At 40.1% G+C, this 17,025-nt stretch overlaps 1 protein-coding gene across 1 annotated transcript in view; it reads right to left on the bottom strand.

The window, feature by feature from the left end:
- The window catches only part of DOCK8 (dedicator of cytokinesis 8), an 89,786-nt gene that overhangs the window by 54,325 nt on the left and 18,436 nt on the right, over positions 1-17,025 (bottom strand). The window contains exons 3-13 of the mRNA XM_033086119.1: positions 13,149-13,324; positions 10,235-10,306; positions 6,838-6,961; positions 5,885-6,097; positions 5,403-5,488; positions 3,147-3,213; positions 2,741-2,890; positions 2,032-2,112; positions 1,030-1,189; positions 304-443; positions 2-95 (exon numbers count right to left, since the gene is read on the bottom strand). Coding sequence (XP_032942010.1) covers positions 2-95; positions 304-443; positions 1,030-1,189; positions 2,032-2,112; positions 2,741-2,890; positions 3,147-3,213; positions 5,403-5,488; positions 5,885-6,097; positions 6,838-6,961; positions 10,235-10,306; positions 13,149-13,324 — 1,363 coding nt within the window. The remainder of the gene's footprint in view (position 1; positions 96-303; positions 444-1,029; positions 1,190-2,031; positions 2,113-2,740; positions 2,891-3,146; positions 3,214-5,402; positions 5,489-5,884; positions 6,098-6,837; positions 6,962-10,234; positions 10,307-13,148; positions 13,325-17,025) is intronic.

The following is a 17,025-nucleotide window of genomic DNA, read 5'->3' as shown; positions in this document are numbered from 1 at the left end:
CCTGGTAAAGTCTTAATTCTTCTTTGCAAGGAAGATGATCTTTTGAAATCAGCTAAAAATTTAAACAGATCTTCATCACTGAGTCTGTCTCCTTCCTACCAAGAGAAACACAAAAATCAGTACCTCCATACTAATGGAGAAAGGTTCAGGAGTGTACTGTGTCCTTGAGGCATCCAAAGCAAGTGGGTTACTATTTACTTGACTGCAGTTATCCTCTGTCCCCACACAAATACAGCTCGTAGCAATTCATATTACATAGATAAAAAGTGTCTTAAGAAATCAGAACTAAAGAGAATCCAGTACCTGTTTAAAGAAGGTGCCAAGGGTGAGAGAGATTGTTTTGAAGTTAGATGTTGGATAGTTGTCCTCTGAGTTGAAACTTCTGTCAGAAAGCCTTCTTGCCTGCAGCAGTGTTGCTTTCTTGTCACTACTGGATCCTTTCCCTTCAAAGGGAAATTAAATGTATAATCATCTTGTTTTTGCTTTTTGCTGCAGTACAAAGATTCTCAGAATACACAGGAAAACCACAGGAACATCTCACCAACATCAGAGGATAGAGTACCTAAAACATTCTTCTTTTACTTCAGACTATGTGAAATAGTGGAATACTAGGACACACCTATTAAGTGACATTATTTCTGCTGCAGAGCAAAAGTTTATTTATATTTTTTTAGTTCATGGGTTATAAAGCACGTTGAACAATGGTCCTGCCTACCAAACCAAGATGTTTGTTATCTTGATTGCTCAGTATTGCTAGCTAACTCCATGGGGTAAAGGGAATTTTACTTTAACAAAGGCAGTGTTCAATGAAAATTGGGACTAAACCATGAAAGAATATTTAGCAGACATAAAAATAAATATGCAGAGACAACACAATCAATTTGTAATTGTTTGTGTGGTTGAAAAGGAAAGCTGACAAGACATGACTTGGAATTTGTGATTCACTTTTGATGCCAGAGTGAATAACATTGTTTCCTATACCCAGTCCTACTGAAGAGTCATTTTGCCTTAGAAAAGTTAGACAAGTACCGTTTAAACCTTCAGTTTCTTGTATTTCTCGTTCAAGTGTTGAAACGTTGAAGAAATTAGTTAGGCTTATGGGAATCCAGGCGAATGGCATTCTGTATTTCCCCAACCTCTGACAAAAGGATTCAGCTTGTGCTTTCAGTTTTTCAATCTTTTCTTTTGTCTGAAATAAAGAAAATAATGGTTGTTTCAGTTAGTTATTGCAATGCTACCACAGACAAAAATGTAAGTTAAATATTTATGGTTCAGTAAATATTTTGCATTGGTATCTCTCACATTTTTTTGCTACATCACTGACAGAACTCTAGCTGTTTTGATTTGTACATTCACTTCAATTTATTTTCAATTAGTTCATTTGCATTATAGAAATGTAGAAAACCAATCTTTTTGTAGTAATCTCAAATCCACAACGACCAGCCACCAGAAACATTAGCAGGTGCTACTTCTTTCATCAGATACAAGAAAAAATTCTATTGAAAGCAATATTCTAAAGGTGAGGTGTGTAGAAACCCAGAAAACACAGTCAGTCTGTTGCAGGGAGGTAAATGGTCATAAATTCCTTGAACAGAACTCACATTATCTACGGACAACAGTACTGAACTGGACAGCTGCACACTACAGCAGGCCATCTGCCCATCCAAATCACTCCCAGGTCTCTGAGGAACAAGCACTTCTGCTAAGTCTACATTTCAGTACATTTCAGTCATTTCCTTTGCTCACCCCTACCTTCTTCATGACTCAAGCAGTACTCTGTCAGTATTGATTTCCAAAGGGGTCAGTAATAATAATGCACCTTGCCTTTTCCTGATTTCTTTCTGTCAGTCACAGACATCAAACTGCTTGCATTATGGATGATCTAACCGGCTTTTCCTCCAGTGCTTTTGGTATTCTATCCTATTTCAAAGGGTCTGCTCTTTCTCTGTTTGTTTTTCTGTTTGGTTGCTTTTTAAATTTTTTTTAGCATGCATTTTTTGATCTAAATATTCTTTGCAGTTACTTACTTACCTTCCCAGCCTCGCCTTCTTTAAGAACCATGTAGGGCTCTGCACAGTCTCCGATCTCTCCTTGTTGAAGCACTTTTTCTATCTACAAAAAGCAGTAAAATAAGATTATTAAAGAAAAAAAATCATCCAAATAGAAATATGTTCTTTCTTTAGAAATTTGAAATAGCTTTAGATATATAGCTGTATATAACATCTAAAAACTGTCTCCATGGAGTAACTGATACTAAACCTTCTAGTCTTCCATTTGTTAGAAAGCAGAAAATATATATGTGACAACACTGTCAGTCACTTACTACTTAATTTTCACTGAAATCAGGATAATTAACACATTCCAAATGAAGTGGTTCAGGCTATCTCAGTTTCAGAATTAAGCAACAAAATTATGCAAAGTATACTAAACCAATGCAAATAAACCTCCACAGAAGGTAAATAAAATTTTTGAAAGTGTGTTATTTCACCATATTTTTTATTTCCCTTAGGCAGAGATGGGAAATTTTACATACTTAGTAGAACCAGTACACAGGATACTCATATAACTTCTTAGTGTGAGAATGAGATATACCACTGGACATCTGCTCACATACTAGTATTAAAAATTATCATAATTCATCTCAGCTAGACAAAAGCCATGTTTGTCAGTTCTGTAAACTCAGACAACAGAAACAGCTGTGAACAGGCAGAACTTCTGTCAAACTAGCACTGTAACATACCTTTATTACCAGGTATATATCTGGTGAGGGGTAAGTGACAGAAAATACTGCTGATCTTGCCTGAGTAGACAGGTCAATGGAGGGTGTATGAGAACGCAACAATCCTCTCAGTGAATCAGAATTGAGGTCACAATGAAAATTTTCTGAGATCTTGAAAAGAAAAAAGGGATTAAATTATATTGTAAAGCAAAAATGCTTCGAATTTTATTTTAAAACAAGTCAAAAGTTGTAACTACAACTATAAAATAAAAAATTGCAAGCATGGGACTGGCTGAATAACAAGATCCTGGATCAGACTGCATGTGTAAAAAGGTAGCAAGTTTTTTGTAAGTTTTCCTAAGTTATTACTCTGGGGATAAAAAAACCCAGGTCAACTGAAAAAAAAAAATACTGTATACACACTTACCTTTTTTCTTTCCTTTATGTCATAGAGAGCTATGCATGCAAACAAAGGTTCTATCTCTATATCAAACCTGTTAGGGAAAGACACACAAGACAGTGATTGATACTGCACTCGTATGGCTATCCATAATTTAAAAAAATGGAAGAGTTATATTTTGACTGGCACTTTAATTAAAAATAGAAATACTTAGCTCCAGACTTCAGCTCTCTCAAAGTCTTGAGGATTTTTTTTATTAGTGTGTTATATTAGATTATTTCAAGAGGAAAAGAAGAGTAGAAAACTGCATGCAATATATTTTCTAAATTTGACAGAAAGGTGGTCTCAGAGGTCAGTTAAAAATTATCGTATGTTGGGGTTTTTTCCTGTTTGTGAAGTTGTGCTGGTTTTGGCTGAGGGAGAATTAATTTTCTTCAGAGTGGGGCTAGACTTTTGGATTTTTGCTGAACATAGAAATGATAATATAAAGATGTTTTTGCTGAGCAAGGCTTGCCCAAAACTAAGGCCTTTTCTGTTTTTTCTCCTCCTGCTGATGAGGAGACTGGGGTGTGTGGGAGATTGGGAGGAGACACATATAGGACAGGTGACCCCAAATGACCAAAGGGATATTCCAGACCATGTGGCACCGTGCTCAGAATATAAATGGGGGGTAAAAGGAGCAGGGGGGAAATCTGGAGTGATGGTGTTTGTCTTCCCAAGTCATGTTACATGCGGACTTGCTCTCCTGGAGATGGATGAACATGAATACCTGTCTGCCCTTGGGTATCTGTGAGCTAATTCCTTGTTTTCCTTTGCTTGCCAGTGTGCCACTTGCTTTCCCTATTAAAATGTCTATGTCTCAACCCATTAGTTCTCCAGATTTATTCTTCTGATTCTCTCCCTGATCCTGTTGTTGGAGGAGTGAGCAAATGGCTGTGTGGGGTTTGTCTGCTGGTTGCAGTTAAACCGCAATGAAAGTCCAGCAGTGTATGGGACACCAATTGCCCTTTTTAAAATTTTTTTTTAAAATATATAATTTGGATTCACTTCTAACTCGTTTTCATCCAGGCAAGTTAAAGACTTCTGTAAAGATGGATATATACAGTAATTTCACGACTATAAGGCGCACCCTTTTGACTAAATTTTTCCCCTGAACCAGGAAGTGCGCCTTATAGTCCGGTGCGCCTTATCTGATGGACAAAGTTGCGACATTTGCCAAACCGGAAGTTCGAGTTGCAATGGCAGGGCGGTGCTGCGGCAGTGCCGAGTTGCGAGGTGGGGGGGGGGACGGGGGCGGAGCAGGCGGCCTCAGCTGGCAGGAGTCACGTGGGGAGGGAGGGAGCTGCTGCTGGCCCCGGCCCGGGTGCGGGCAGAACAAGAAGCCGGGTGGTGCCACTCCCGGCAGGGGGGCGGGAGGAATGAGAGGCTGGGTGGTGCTGGCCCCAGCCCAGGTGCGGGGGAAATGAGAAGCTGGGCAGCCCCGGCCCAGGTGCAGGGGGAACGAGAAGTGTGAGCCTGCAACAGCCCTGAGCAGAGCCCGCTCAGCGGCGGCATCAGAGCAGCGGCGGCGTGGCCCAAGCGGCTGCGGCAAAGCAGCGGCGGTGCAGCCCCTGCGGCTGTAGAAAAGCAGTGAGAGGCGGTGCGAGACAGCGCGGCCGCCACCGGCACCGCCGTGGAAAAGTGGCGACAAGCGGCGCAGCCCCGGGGAAGTGGGGAGAAGCGGCGCGGCTGTCGCTGTGGGAAAGCGGGGAGAAGCGGCAAGAAGTGCCGCTGCGGGAAAGTGGCGAGAAGCGTTGCCGCCCCTGGCCGGGTGGAAGCTGGGACGCAGTGTAGCTGCGCAGTGGGAGCCGTGAGCTGTGCCAGACGGCGCCGGGGGCGGGCGGGAGTGCCGGGGCCCGCTGCATGGCGAGGGTGCCTGGGGCTATGTTTAAAGGCTACACCGATCTTTGCAAAATGTTTGCCATTTGAGCACCTGCCAGTAATTTGTTACTTTGTTGTGTGCCGCGCGGCTCCTTGCTGCAAAAAAAAAGGTGCCCCTTATAGTCCGGCGTGCCTTATATGATCTACAAAGTTGCAAAATTTGCCAACCGGGGGGTGTGCCTTATAGTCCAGTGCTTCTTATGGTCATGAAATTACTGTAAATAATTCTCTGCTACACTAAGAAAGAACACTTGAGCAGTGAATGCTGCTGCATACGCCACCTGTGGTGGTGTAACAAGATGTGCAGCTGTACAGTGTTGTTAACTCAGAAATGGTGAGTAATGCTTGTGAAGGATTACTTACTTCAGAGTCTGCAGCTTCACCAAAATCCTGTTGCCCAGATGCTCCTTTGGGCAATCTGGCACTGGTCGTATCTCCACTGCATCTTCCTATCATTAAACAGTCATACTCAATTGAAACAATTGCAAATTTACACTCGCATAAAACATTTACTCGCATAAAACATTTACATGACAGCAGCTGAGCCACTGCTACAGACTAGCATGTTCCCCCACTCAGTGAGCAGTTAAATGTCTCCAGAGATGAAGGAAAACAGATTTATTATTTCTGAATATTTACATTCCTCACCCCTATCTGGCATTTACACCAAATATATGCAGTTGTGGACCCCAAGTAGAAGCTACTATGGAATGTGACACCCTGACATAGCTATATCCCCAGCATGTGGCTTGGCCCATACTGAGAGCAGTGCTGTGTTCATCTGCCTTAACCTCAGGTGTGCTGGGACAGCCAGCTGGGAAAGACGAGCAGGAGAGCCGGCTCACCTCATCGACGGAGGGGTAGAGGGCGAGGAGCTCGGCATGCCTGTTGGTGCGGCGTGCCTCCTCGTTGAGCCTCTCAAACTCCTCGGCGCTGACGTGCCGCAGCAGGTGCTCCAGCCGCGGGTCTGGCTGCAGGCTGCGCAGCTCCAGGTCCGAGCAGGCCAGGGTGGTCCTTGAGGCCTCCTCTGAGACAGCAGGCACCTGGTGGGGCCCTGCCTGTAGGAAAACAAGAAAATGTACCAAGCTGTGGCTTGGGCCCCAGGGTGTCACAGAATGGCTCTTGGTGATCTGGCAGAGAGGATCTCAATGCCTCCTCTGCCGTGAGGCCTAATGGCAAGCATGGTGCTCTGCTTGATGCCATCACAGATCACAGGATCACAGAATACGCTGAGCTGGAAGGGACTCACTAGGATCACAGAGGCCAGCTCCTGGTCCTGCACAGGACACTGCAAGAATGACACCATGTGCCTGAGAGCATTGTCCAAAGGCCTCTTGAACTCTCTCAGGTTTGGTGCTGTGACCGCTTCCCTGGGGAGCCTGTTCCAGTGCCCAAACACCCTCTGGGTGAAGAATCTTTTCCTGACATCCAACCTAAACCTCCCCTGAAACAAATTCAGTCCATTCCCTCAGGTCCTGTCACTGTCACCACAGAGAAGAGATCAGTGCCTGCCCCTCCCCTTCCCTCACAAGGAGAGGATGTAGACTTCAGTGAGGTCTCCCCTCAGTGTCCTCCAGGCTGAACAGACCAAGTGACCTCAGCCACTTCTCATGGCTTCACCACAAGGCCCTTCAGAATCTTTGTGCCCCTCCTTTGGATGCTCCCCAATAGCTTTATATCTCTCTTATATTGCAGTGACCAAAACTGCACACAACATTCAAGGGGAGGTCACATCATAGGTTTCTTTTGGGGGAAGGTGCTGTATTTGATGACTTTTTCCAAAGTGAAGAAAATGTACCTGAAAAGTTGCATCACTGGAATCCAATGTTTCTGATTCAAATGTTTGTTTCTGAAGCGTTTTGTGAAAATCTTTTCGGGATCCCTTGTTTTTCAGGCTACAGATATCCGAATTCCCTTGGTTTCTATTATGGAGAGGCCCAAGAAAGCCAGGATAACAGGAGGAGGCGTTAAGGGAAAATAAAACAGAAAACAAATTAAAATTTATTTTAAAACTGAAAGGATGGTCCTGCAAAAAACAGTGTAGCACAGCTTTTATGCAAAAATGTGACATTTCACAACTTAAACATGTTTTAACACACCATTGCAACTCTATAATGTATATTATGGATAGTTTAAAAGGGGGGAAAAAAATAGATTATTTTTCTGTAGAGTATAAGCCTGAGACAGCAGGAAAACCTGACCTAGGTACAAAATCTGCTCTGATCTCCTCATCAGACATGGTGATTATTTCAGTGACCTTAAGAACATGGATCAGGATCACTTATCTCTTGGTTAGCTTCTTCAATTATATACATCAAAGCTCTTATTGCTCTCATCCTGGACCTAGCTAGTATCCCAAGTTAGTCACATGCAACAATCTACACATACAAAAAAATGCCTGATTTTTAAGAGGGCTAATTTTATGCTGCAATGTAACCCCCCAGGCTGGCAGTTTTGAAAAATTCTCCCAAATTTCAAGTTAATTTTTTCAGGCGGATGGAAAAAAACCAGCAGGTACCCTGAAAAAAAGGTGTTAGATGCATCCAGAGTTTTATTTCTTTCACTTTAGTATGCAATTTGCTAAATACTGTGACAGTCTTTTTGCAATCAATCTCCTTATTTACAACATCCTGCTTCATTCATTTTTCTTTCTGTGACACTCCCAAAGAAATGACTGAACATCTGAGTACTTTCATAAAGAAGACACAATAAGCAATTATTGATCAGGGAGACACCTTTTTATTACATTTTGGGAGTAACTGAATTATATGGTCTGATGTGTTTTAATTTTAATTGTTTGCATTTTAATCGTTTGCCAGTTCACTGCAATGAAAACTGGTCATAAAAAGACAATCCCAGCTCTCCTTGGATGTGACCTTGTTTTGGAACCACTGTAGTTATCCAAAATGGAAGGTAGAAATTCTGCATGAGTTTAAGAATCCAAAAGAGGTTGTATAGATTATTTTTTCACTACCTTTGGTGGCAAACAAATGATTAATGGAGAAATTTATGTACTTGAGTTCACATTTTCCCTATGGTATGAAAACTACACTAGAGAAGCATTTCCCCTAAAGTACTCCTGGAAATTTTATTTATATTGTCTTTTTATTTTGAAAAGCATTATAGCAATTAAAATTTACCAAGTGGCAAACCATAGTTTTAATACACATGTCAATTTAAAGGGCACACACTGAATTAAGAAAATCAGATGAGGAAAAAGAACAAAGGACAACTGAAAAGAGAAACAGGCACAGGAACAAGCTTCCCATTCAGCCTCCCACAAGGCCACAGGGACTGCAGCTGCACCCAGCCTTTGTGCCACATACATCTCTACCCTGGGGCCTGAGGATGGTCTCTGCTCATGCCACCCACTGGAGGCTCCTCCATCTCCTGTTCTGAACCTTCACGTTCATGAATGGATCAAAGTCACTCACACCCGTAGCTCACTAGAGAATATATTCAGCAACCTGTTCTATAACACATGTCAAGTAGGCAGCTACAGCTTTTCTAGCCTTTCTCAAAATGATGGAAAGCCCTCTACAATTACTTCTCACTTCTATCTTGGTATTTTTTCTTCCTCTCATGCCTGTTTTGAAAAAACAACTCTCCAAGCATAATATGAGATTCCCAATAACAATCTACCACCAATTCATGTGACATTGCAGCGTATTTGGAAGTGCTTTGTTCTTCTCAATTTTTAATAACTTGCTTGCACTTTTAGCCACAGTTGCCAAAGCTCAGCTCTCTGGCAGAGTCCACCATCATGTTTACCACAGAGTCAACTGCTCAATAAAGATTTTGAATGCAAATTTACCTCACCTGAATGAGTGAAATAGTGAAACACTCAGCAAAACTTTCCACATATATGTATTTCTATGGCTCTATTCACATTTCTACCAGCACACATAAATGCAAAAATAGCTATGTTCTATTTTTCACCTCACCTACTTTACTACTCACTCCCTTCTCCTGTGCACAAACAAAGCTGCACACTGGCTCTTCATAGCATGCTCAGAACAGCACTGGAGGAAAGAGCTAGTGCCTCTGCTCTGAGTGGTGCAGGAGGAGAGCCCACAAAACCCACTAGCCTACTTTTAGTGACTCACTGCAGAGCAGTTCTGAGAATTCAATCCATTTCATCAGCACCCCTGGAGGAAGTGTCTTAAAAACCCCCAGCAGATGCTCCACTGAGGAGCACAAGCTGCACAGTCAAAAAGTGCAAATTCCTCTAGAATCATCATTGTAAACCCACAAGGCACTGGTTGCTGATGTTCATCATGTCAAAAAAACACAGAGTAACAAGGGCGAGTGAAGTGGCACAACAAAATGGCAGCAAACGTGTCAGCACTTCTGCTTTTCAAGAGCTGGGCATGAGTGCAGGAGTGGATAAGAGGAAGTGCTACGGATAACAACAGAGCTCCAAAAACCTCTTTCTGAAGAACAGGATGAGGTGATGAGGAAGGAGGCAAAACTTCCCACAGACCTCCCTAAGAGTCTGGGACAGACATCCCTGAAACAGAGAGCACTGACTGAGAGCTCCCTCCACATTTTACCTATGAAATGGAATAGGACAGTATAAAATAAAATGAAATTAAAATATGATGAACCAAACGAAAGGAAACTAAGCACTTATAATGACTACAGGCCCAACTCTGTGTGTTGAATTACACTAACCTCAAGTATAGAAATAATTTATTGATGTAAAATAGTAAATTTGGGTATAACACAGATAATCCCGTGAATAACTCAATCACTGCTGGGAAAGCCCATAAACCTTCAGTTTTCAGACACATTTGGAAATCAAATCATGTTGAATTTTCAGGGCATGAATAGAGAAGAGCATGCAAATACAGTCTTTATCCCTGTTATCTTTCCTTTTAGTGGGATCAAACAGTACTAGTTTTCTTGATTAAGATAAATCATCATTACAGAGGGTTGATGTGAATTTCTTCCCATCAACTTCCCATCCATTCCCAGAGTGCCTGATAATTAAGAAGCAGTTGCAACAAGTATTTGGCAATGCACACCATCTCAGACAATACAATACAGTTATTTATGTTACTGAAACTCAGTTCTTATCTTCAATTGCTGACTAAAATCATTATACTTTATGATTACTTGTAACACCAAACATCTCCTCTCTGATAAGTAAAATGCAATGTATTTTTTATTTTATTTAGTTTTATGTCACTTACTTTCGATTCACAATCAGCCACTCACGGATGTAAGTCTGAACACAATCTTTGACATGTGAGTCCAGTTCAACCCTGTGGAGAAAGCAACATATTTCAGCTCCTAAGTCATACTTTCAGGACAAACAAATTTATCTAAACATGCTAGTCAGATAAAGGCCTCTCTGTTAGTCCTCTCCTGTATATTTATTTTACTGCTAAACTATTGTTTGAGGTTTAAAAAAATCCCCTGTACTTCATGAATTCCATTATTCAGGTTTTTGGTACTGTGCTGATAAATGTATAAACATACATTTAACAGAAGTAACCACTTGCCACACCATCTATTCATAAATATAAGAGTGATGTTGCTATAATATACAGTAAAATTAAATAAATTATACAACATAACCAACCTAGCGATTTTCACAACTTGATAACAAGTCTTAAGATATAAAAATATTTTTAGAGGCCTCAGCCCTTGGACTCTTGCAAATACATAGTTTTTAGGTACGTGCAATTTTCTCTTCTCACAGAAACAAAGAAAAAAATCTAAATAAGGCATATTGAGCTTTTAATCAGATAGCATAACAAAATTTAAGTTCTAAGAATATGTTATAATTAAATTTTTTGTTTTTCAAATAAGCCTCCTTTAATGAAGGGGGTTGTCAGTGCTCCTTGATAGACTGGATACTATTTGGAACTGCAAGTCTTTCAGTCACAGACAGGAACATCACATGATACACATTCAATACAGCAACAGGTGAAAGGTATGATAATTTTTTAGCACTTTCCACACAGAACTCTTTGGAGCTACCAAGGCCAGCTAATAGCTGATGTGGTGGGACACAGCCTTGGCTGATGCCAGGCTGTGAGTGCCCCTGCCTTCAGTGGTTCCTGCCTCTGGTGCAGGTGGGAGGTGTGTTTGCTGGCAGGCAGCACATCAACCCAGTTTGGTTGGTGGTACCTGTTTCCTGCTCTGGGTGCACAGAGACATCAAAGACTCTATTGCCTGCAGGCCAATCCTTGGTGCATGCCCCTCCTGTGTTCTCATCTTCCCTAACACATCCTGGCACCCTTGACCAGGATTTTCTGTAAAAACACTAATATCAACGATAGCAATGTGAATGGCTAAGTGGCAAGTTGCTGTCTAAAAAAAAAATTTGCTGAAAGCATATCTGTCAGTATTGACTATTTAAGCTTTGTCACAGACTCCTTATAAAACACTTAATAACTTTGTGGTGCAAATCAGGCTTAAAACTGACTGCACAGCATGAGCCTGAATGGTCTCCTACTGGAAAAACAAATAGGTTACAGGCATGGTGGGAAGTAACCTTGGAAATAGGTAAGAAATGGCCTTATTTTAGATGTCATTTCAAAAGTTGAGTAATTATTTCAATATTTTTGCCCTTCATTTAAATGAGAGATTACTTCAAGTAAAAAAAAAAAAAAAAAAAAAAAAAAATCATTGTCTCCCACATCCATTCTCTCTAAATCCATAGAAAAACAAGAATAATTTGTTGGGACTTTTTCCATGAGTAACTTCAAGTGAAAATCACCTTTTGTGCAAATATTAGAAAATTCCTTAGAAGCTGTGTGATTCAAAGAGTTCTCAGGGATGCCTAGCATGCCATCTCATCTCTACTGTCTTTGTTCTCCTGAACTTTTTGAGAGAAGCACTGGGCCAAGAAGACACTTGCAGACTGAAATCTTGCTTAGAGAGAGGGTTCTCAGCTAGTCTATAGCTGGCAAAAATCACACAAACTGTGTTTCCTGCTTAGCCTCATTGCATTTGTTGTGTTGGGCAGAAAGCAGCGAACAAATACTGCTGTTATATAGAGCTCTAGTTTGAACAGCTGGTTGGTAAAAATTAGAGCAGCATGTAGCAACTTTTGCAGGAACAGAGGGGGATGTAGGTCTACCCTGTGAGCCAAGACAAAAATAAAGGAAGGCCACTTGTCCCTCAGCAAGGAGGTTCAGCACAGCACTGAATATAACCTGTGCTGTTCATTTCCTGGATGATCTGGAAGGAGACCGCCCCCATCCCAAATACACTGTTTGGTTAGCAATCTCTGCAGATGTAGCAGTTTGGGGCTAAATGGTGCTGACTTCACATTTATCTCACTGCCACTGCTTGCAAAAATCAACAGGCCTCTGGAGTTCTACTTAAAAGTACCATTTACAGTGAAACAGTCCCTGAAGAGTATTTTGTATGCAATGCATAGACTTTCTAATACCACATTGGAAAACTCTCTGATGGATTTTATCTTTTTGAAAAGTTCTCTTGCTCATAGTATGCTTGTTTTTCAAACCAGCTTAAATATTTGCAGGACCATTAAGCATCAGCGTCATCACATGCTACCTAGTTAATTTAAGCTGTTGAAAACAGGGTAATTATTTAATCAATGTCATCCTAAACCCATATGTGACTTCTACAGGAGAAATTAACACTCAGCCCCCTTCCCAAACCTTGTGAAGTATGAATTGTTTCCTCCCATTTCAGCAAGAGAGGTACCGAGAAAGAGACTCTTAGTGATCTGATCCATGCCATGTAACACACAGCTGGCAAAAAACCCAGAACCCCCCCAAACCTCAATACTGTGCTTGCTAACATGATCAGAATCAACTTTCATCTCCGGCATCACAGCTGCAAAAATTATTTTTCATACCGTCCTCCTGTCCTTCTTTACTCTTCTTGCCGGTTGATGTCTACCTCACTTCTGCTGCTACCAAGCTTAGGAAGTTGTGTAAACACTTGCATAATTTTCAGTATGCTAACAAGCACAGTGGCAAAGTTCAAACATTTGAAATTCAGAAACTGTGTAATGACTGGATGGGTGTCAGAGTGATGTTGGATCAACATCTTCAAAACCATTTTTAACTATACAAAACTAAATTTATTTTTGCAGCATTTTGGAGGGACAGAAAGTCTCCTTACCCATCTTCTGGCATAGAGGGTTGCAAAGTCCTGCACTCTTTGGGTGCAAAGACGACATCCAGATCATCTTCAGGAAAGTCCCCAAGTTCTTGTGCTAGATCTAAGTCCAAATTGTTCAGCTGCGTCATCAGGAAGCCTTCAAAATCTACTGGGTCTACTGCATCATAAAAGGAAGGCTAATGAGAAATAAAGAAGCATTTATTTTAGCAACAGAAGATTCTTCTTGATAGTGTAATTTAGGCTTATTAATTTAACTATTGTAATTGTCTCATTATTTGTTACATCAGAAACAAACATCTAAACTTCTAACCTAGAAACCAGAAAGGATATAAGGGAGGTGACCAAAATGGCAGTGACAGACAACGCCAATGGAGGGAGACAGCAGACAAAACACACCAGGAATAACAAGGCCATGTCTTGGAAGATACTCCAAGTTATGGAGCAGAGGACCAACTGCAAGCACTGTGGCTGCTGCCATCATGAAGATGCACTCATTTGAGGGGCTGTGCCTGAAAGACACTATTAGAAATGCTCTGTGCTTTCTACTGCAAACAAAGTTGAGGACATTATATATTCAAAATCAGAAAAAAAATTACTATTTTTAATCTCTGAATGTTATTGGCTTTTGCATTATTGGAGTTCTTAATTTATCATAATTTTTAAGGGTTTGTGCAGTGTTTTTGTAAAAGATTACATGGAACTACTAAAGTTATTACTGCAAACCTTAGATATTCCCCATTTCTACAATGTGCAGCATTACACCTTGATAGAACAACAGTTTTATCTGGTAACATTTAATTAGCCATTCTTAAACAGAAGGTCCACTCAGAAAAAGGTAAACAAGTACAAGCTCTATGACTCATGCATGCCATTAAACTGTCTGCTTTTTATCTATTTAGTAAAAAACAAAGGCAGAAACTCTTGTTTGATTTGATGATGATGTTCCACATACAAATAAATGTGACTTCATATATTAAAAATGTATGTTATTCTATGTATAGACAAAACTGAAAATTATTTTACTTGCTATGTAGCAAGTAAAAATACCTTGTATTTCTTTAGGAAATACAATATTTGTCCAGTTGAGTACAGAGACTAGAATCTCTTATCATTGATTTTCTTGACAAGAAAAAAGTAGATCTAAGAACTACAGCTTTAGAAAATCTATAATTTATTTTCTGTGTGTTCCAGAAAGACCGATGACACCTCATCACTGCAAGAGTGAAGAAAATTAGTTGCAGCATTAGAATAATATCACTGGAATAATTTATTTACTGTGAGTAAGAATTCTAGCAAAAACTAGCTAATAAATCCTCTTTTCTGTAAAAGGTAAGGATTGCATTGCACTGATTAGCTCAGATATCTTTTACAAAGCTGTCTTTTGAAGCTGCCAGCAAAAAGTATATCTCTGGTGCTGTTGACGCATTTTGGGGAAAAGAAGGCAGTCAATGTCACTGGTATCAACACACCTTTATATTCAATGTTATTTTGTCTATACAATGTGCTCTTAAGCTATCCTCCTTATACTCCAGTGTTCTGCACAAAAAATCTGTGGGTCAAAATCAGCAAGTCTTTCCTCATTAATACTGCGGCCTGCTCATGCAAGGCTTTCATGGAAGTTAACAGGAATTTTGCTAGAGCATGAAGTGACACCAGTGCACACCGTTGTTACATCTACAACAGGAATTTTAGATCAATGGGACAGTGAGAAATTTCTCAATTTATGAAACATGCATACAGACTTAATAATGGCAAAGCTCCAATAACTCTGAACTAAAATGGCACACACTTAATATGCCACATCAGCCACAGTAGATAAGAAAATGTGTTAAAAACAATTAATAGCAAGTACAAGGTTTGGAACCTTTTAAGTGTTCTGGAAATACAGGTGAGGAAGTTTTTCAGATAACATAAATCCAGAAATATCGTGCAGAAAGTGAAACATACTTGGAAGACGTGCTGGAAACACCTAGGAGAAGCAAACCAATTTAAACTTGTTTAAAAAAAACCCACACAGATGTGGTAAATACTCCTGCAAATATTTTAATAGAGACCTTTGAACCTGAACAAGTACCACCCCCTACCCCAGGTTCCCCTTTTATAGGGAAACTATATTGGTTTCTGCATAAACACAGTCTCCAAGCTTGATCCTCTGCCTGCACATTTAAGGCATCCACTGAATTTTCAAAATTGTCTCTGGGAAAAATCTTTCCCTTTCTTTGCTCTTTTTAGCCAAAGGGAAAACTTAACATTACCAGCAAGTCCATCAAATTATGAGTCAGTCAGCCAAAGAAAAATACTCTGCTACTCTGTTTTTAGTATAAGCACTATCCCTGGTTTGCACACCAGTGTAGTGCTGAACATGCGGATCAACAGTTATGAGTAAATAGCAAACCTTTATTTGCTATTTTTTAAAATTAACTATCAGCATAATATGGTTGAAGCTCACTTCCTGTACGGTCAGTGGGTAAAGCATAGCATGTTAGTGTATAGATATGTAAATAGGTCTATATAGAAATTTTTAGATATAAACATGTATAAGAATAAATAGCAACATAGAATAAATAGAACTATGTATAAGATATATTTAGATCTACTAAAAATGCAATTCACAGAAGATTAAAGTAAAACACAGCTTAAAGTACACAAAGGCATACTACAGTTTTTCAGCTGCTGAATATATAATGTTTTGCATGCAAAATAGTTTTGCTAAATACAATCTAATTTTTGATGAACCATTGCACTTCCTTTCAGAAGCCCCACTTTTCCATTCTGACAGGTCAAATCTGTTGTATTTCATTGTATCCTCTTCTTCAAGTTTAAGTGTTAATAACCTTTAATCGCTAGAAATACGCGCTTTTGACTATTGAAAGTTAGACACAAATGTAAAATAGTGTAAAAAGTAAATGCAGGTGGAGGGAAGTGATCTCCCTAACAACTGGTGCAATGTTTCAAAGGAAACACAGAAAATGGCTTAAATAAGAAGCCAGCAGTCCTTTTCACATATAGAAGCAAGCAAAACAATTTTCTACAGAAAACACCACAAATCATTACTGCAAACATACCTTTTTAGGGATGATGAATTAGAGGCATGTAGATTGTGACAGCACACACAAAATGGCAGCCACGGCGTAATACTTGGCAAATGAAATGCTACCAAGTTTTCTTTGGTGTAACAAGCGGTTGTCTGTGTGCAGAAGGGACCTAGCCTCGTCAGGCTGAGTAACCACAAGGAACAAGTTAAAGATCACAGCGCTTCAGATTAAGGAAGTGAGTAGTGGCGGGAGGCCCTGACACAGGAAGCAACCACTTGCATCTAGATTTTCACAATCACTGGTGCACCAAGACTCTTCCTGCTTCTTCTTATCAGGCCTCACAAAAATAATCAAAAAATAAAACTGTAGGGACAGGGGGAGTGCCAAAATCATAGTCAGTTTTATTTACGGCATGGTATGTTTGCAGAATACTCATCATCCCGAAAGGCAATAATATCTGGCATTTTTTCCCTTTGTCATAAGGGCACTGTCATATGATCTGACATCTTTAGAGGGTGATAACATGTGAAAGGCTAAACATGATTTGGAGACATATAACAGTTGACTCAATTATATCTATGCCAATGAGGACATACTTCAGCATTTCTCACTTAACATGCACATTCTACAGCACTGAAAAACAGTCAGCATGTTGCCCCTGCTGCAAGCTCTGGAAACTGTATTAAGTCATTAAGTATTGTTGAGCATTTACCTTTCTTTTTTTTTTCTCTTTACTCAATGATCTGTGCTGGTTTTGGCATGAATACAGTTGATTTTTCTTTATAGTAAATATTATGGGTCTATGTTTTGGATTTGTGCTGGAAACAGTGTTGATAATAACA

The sequence above is a fragment of the Catharus ustulatus genome, chromosome Z, assembly GCF_009819885.2.
Source record: "Catharus ustulatus isolate bCatUst1 chromosome Z, bCatUst1.pri.v2, whole genome shotgun sequence".
In the NCBI taxonomy this organism is placed as follows: Eukaryota; Metazoa; Chordata; class Aves; order Passeriformes; family Turdidae; genus Catharus; species Catharus ustulatus.
Note: the sequence above shows the minus strand (reverse complement) of the source record. Positions and strands in the feature narration are given on the sequence as shown.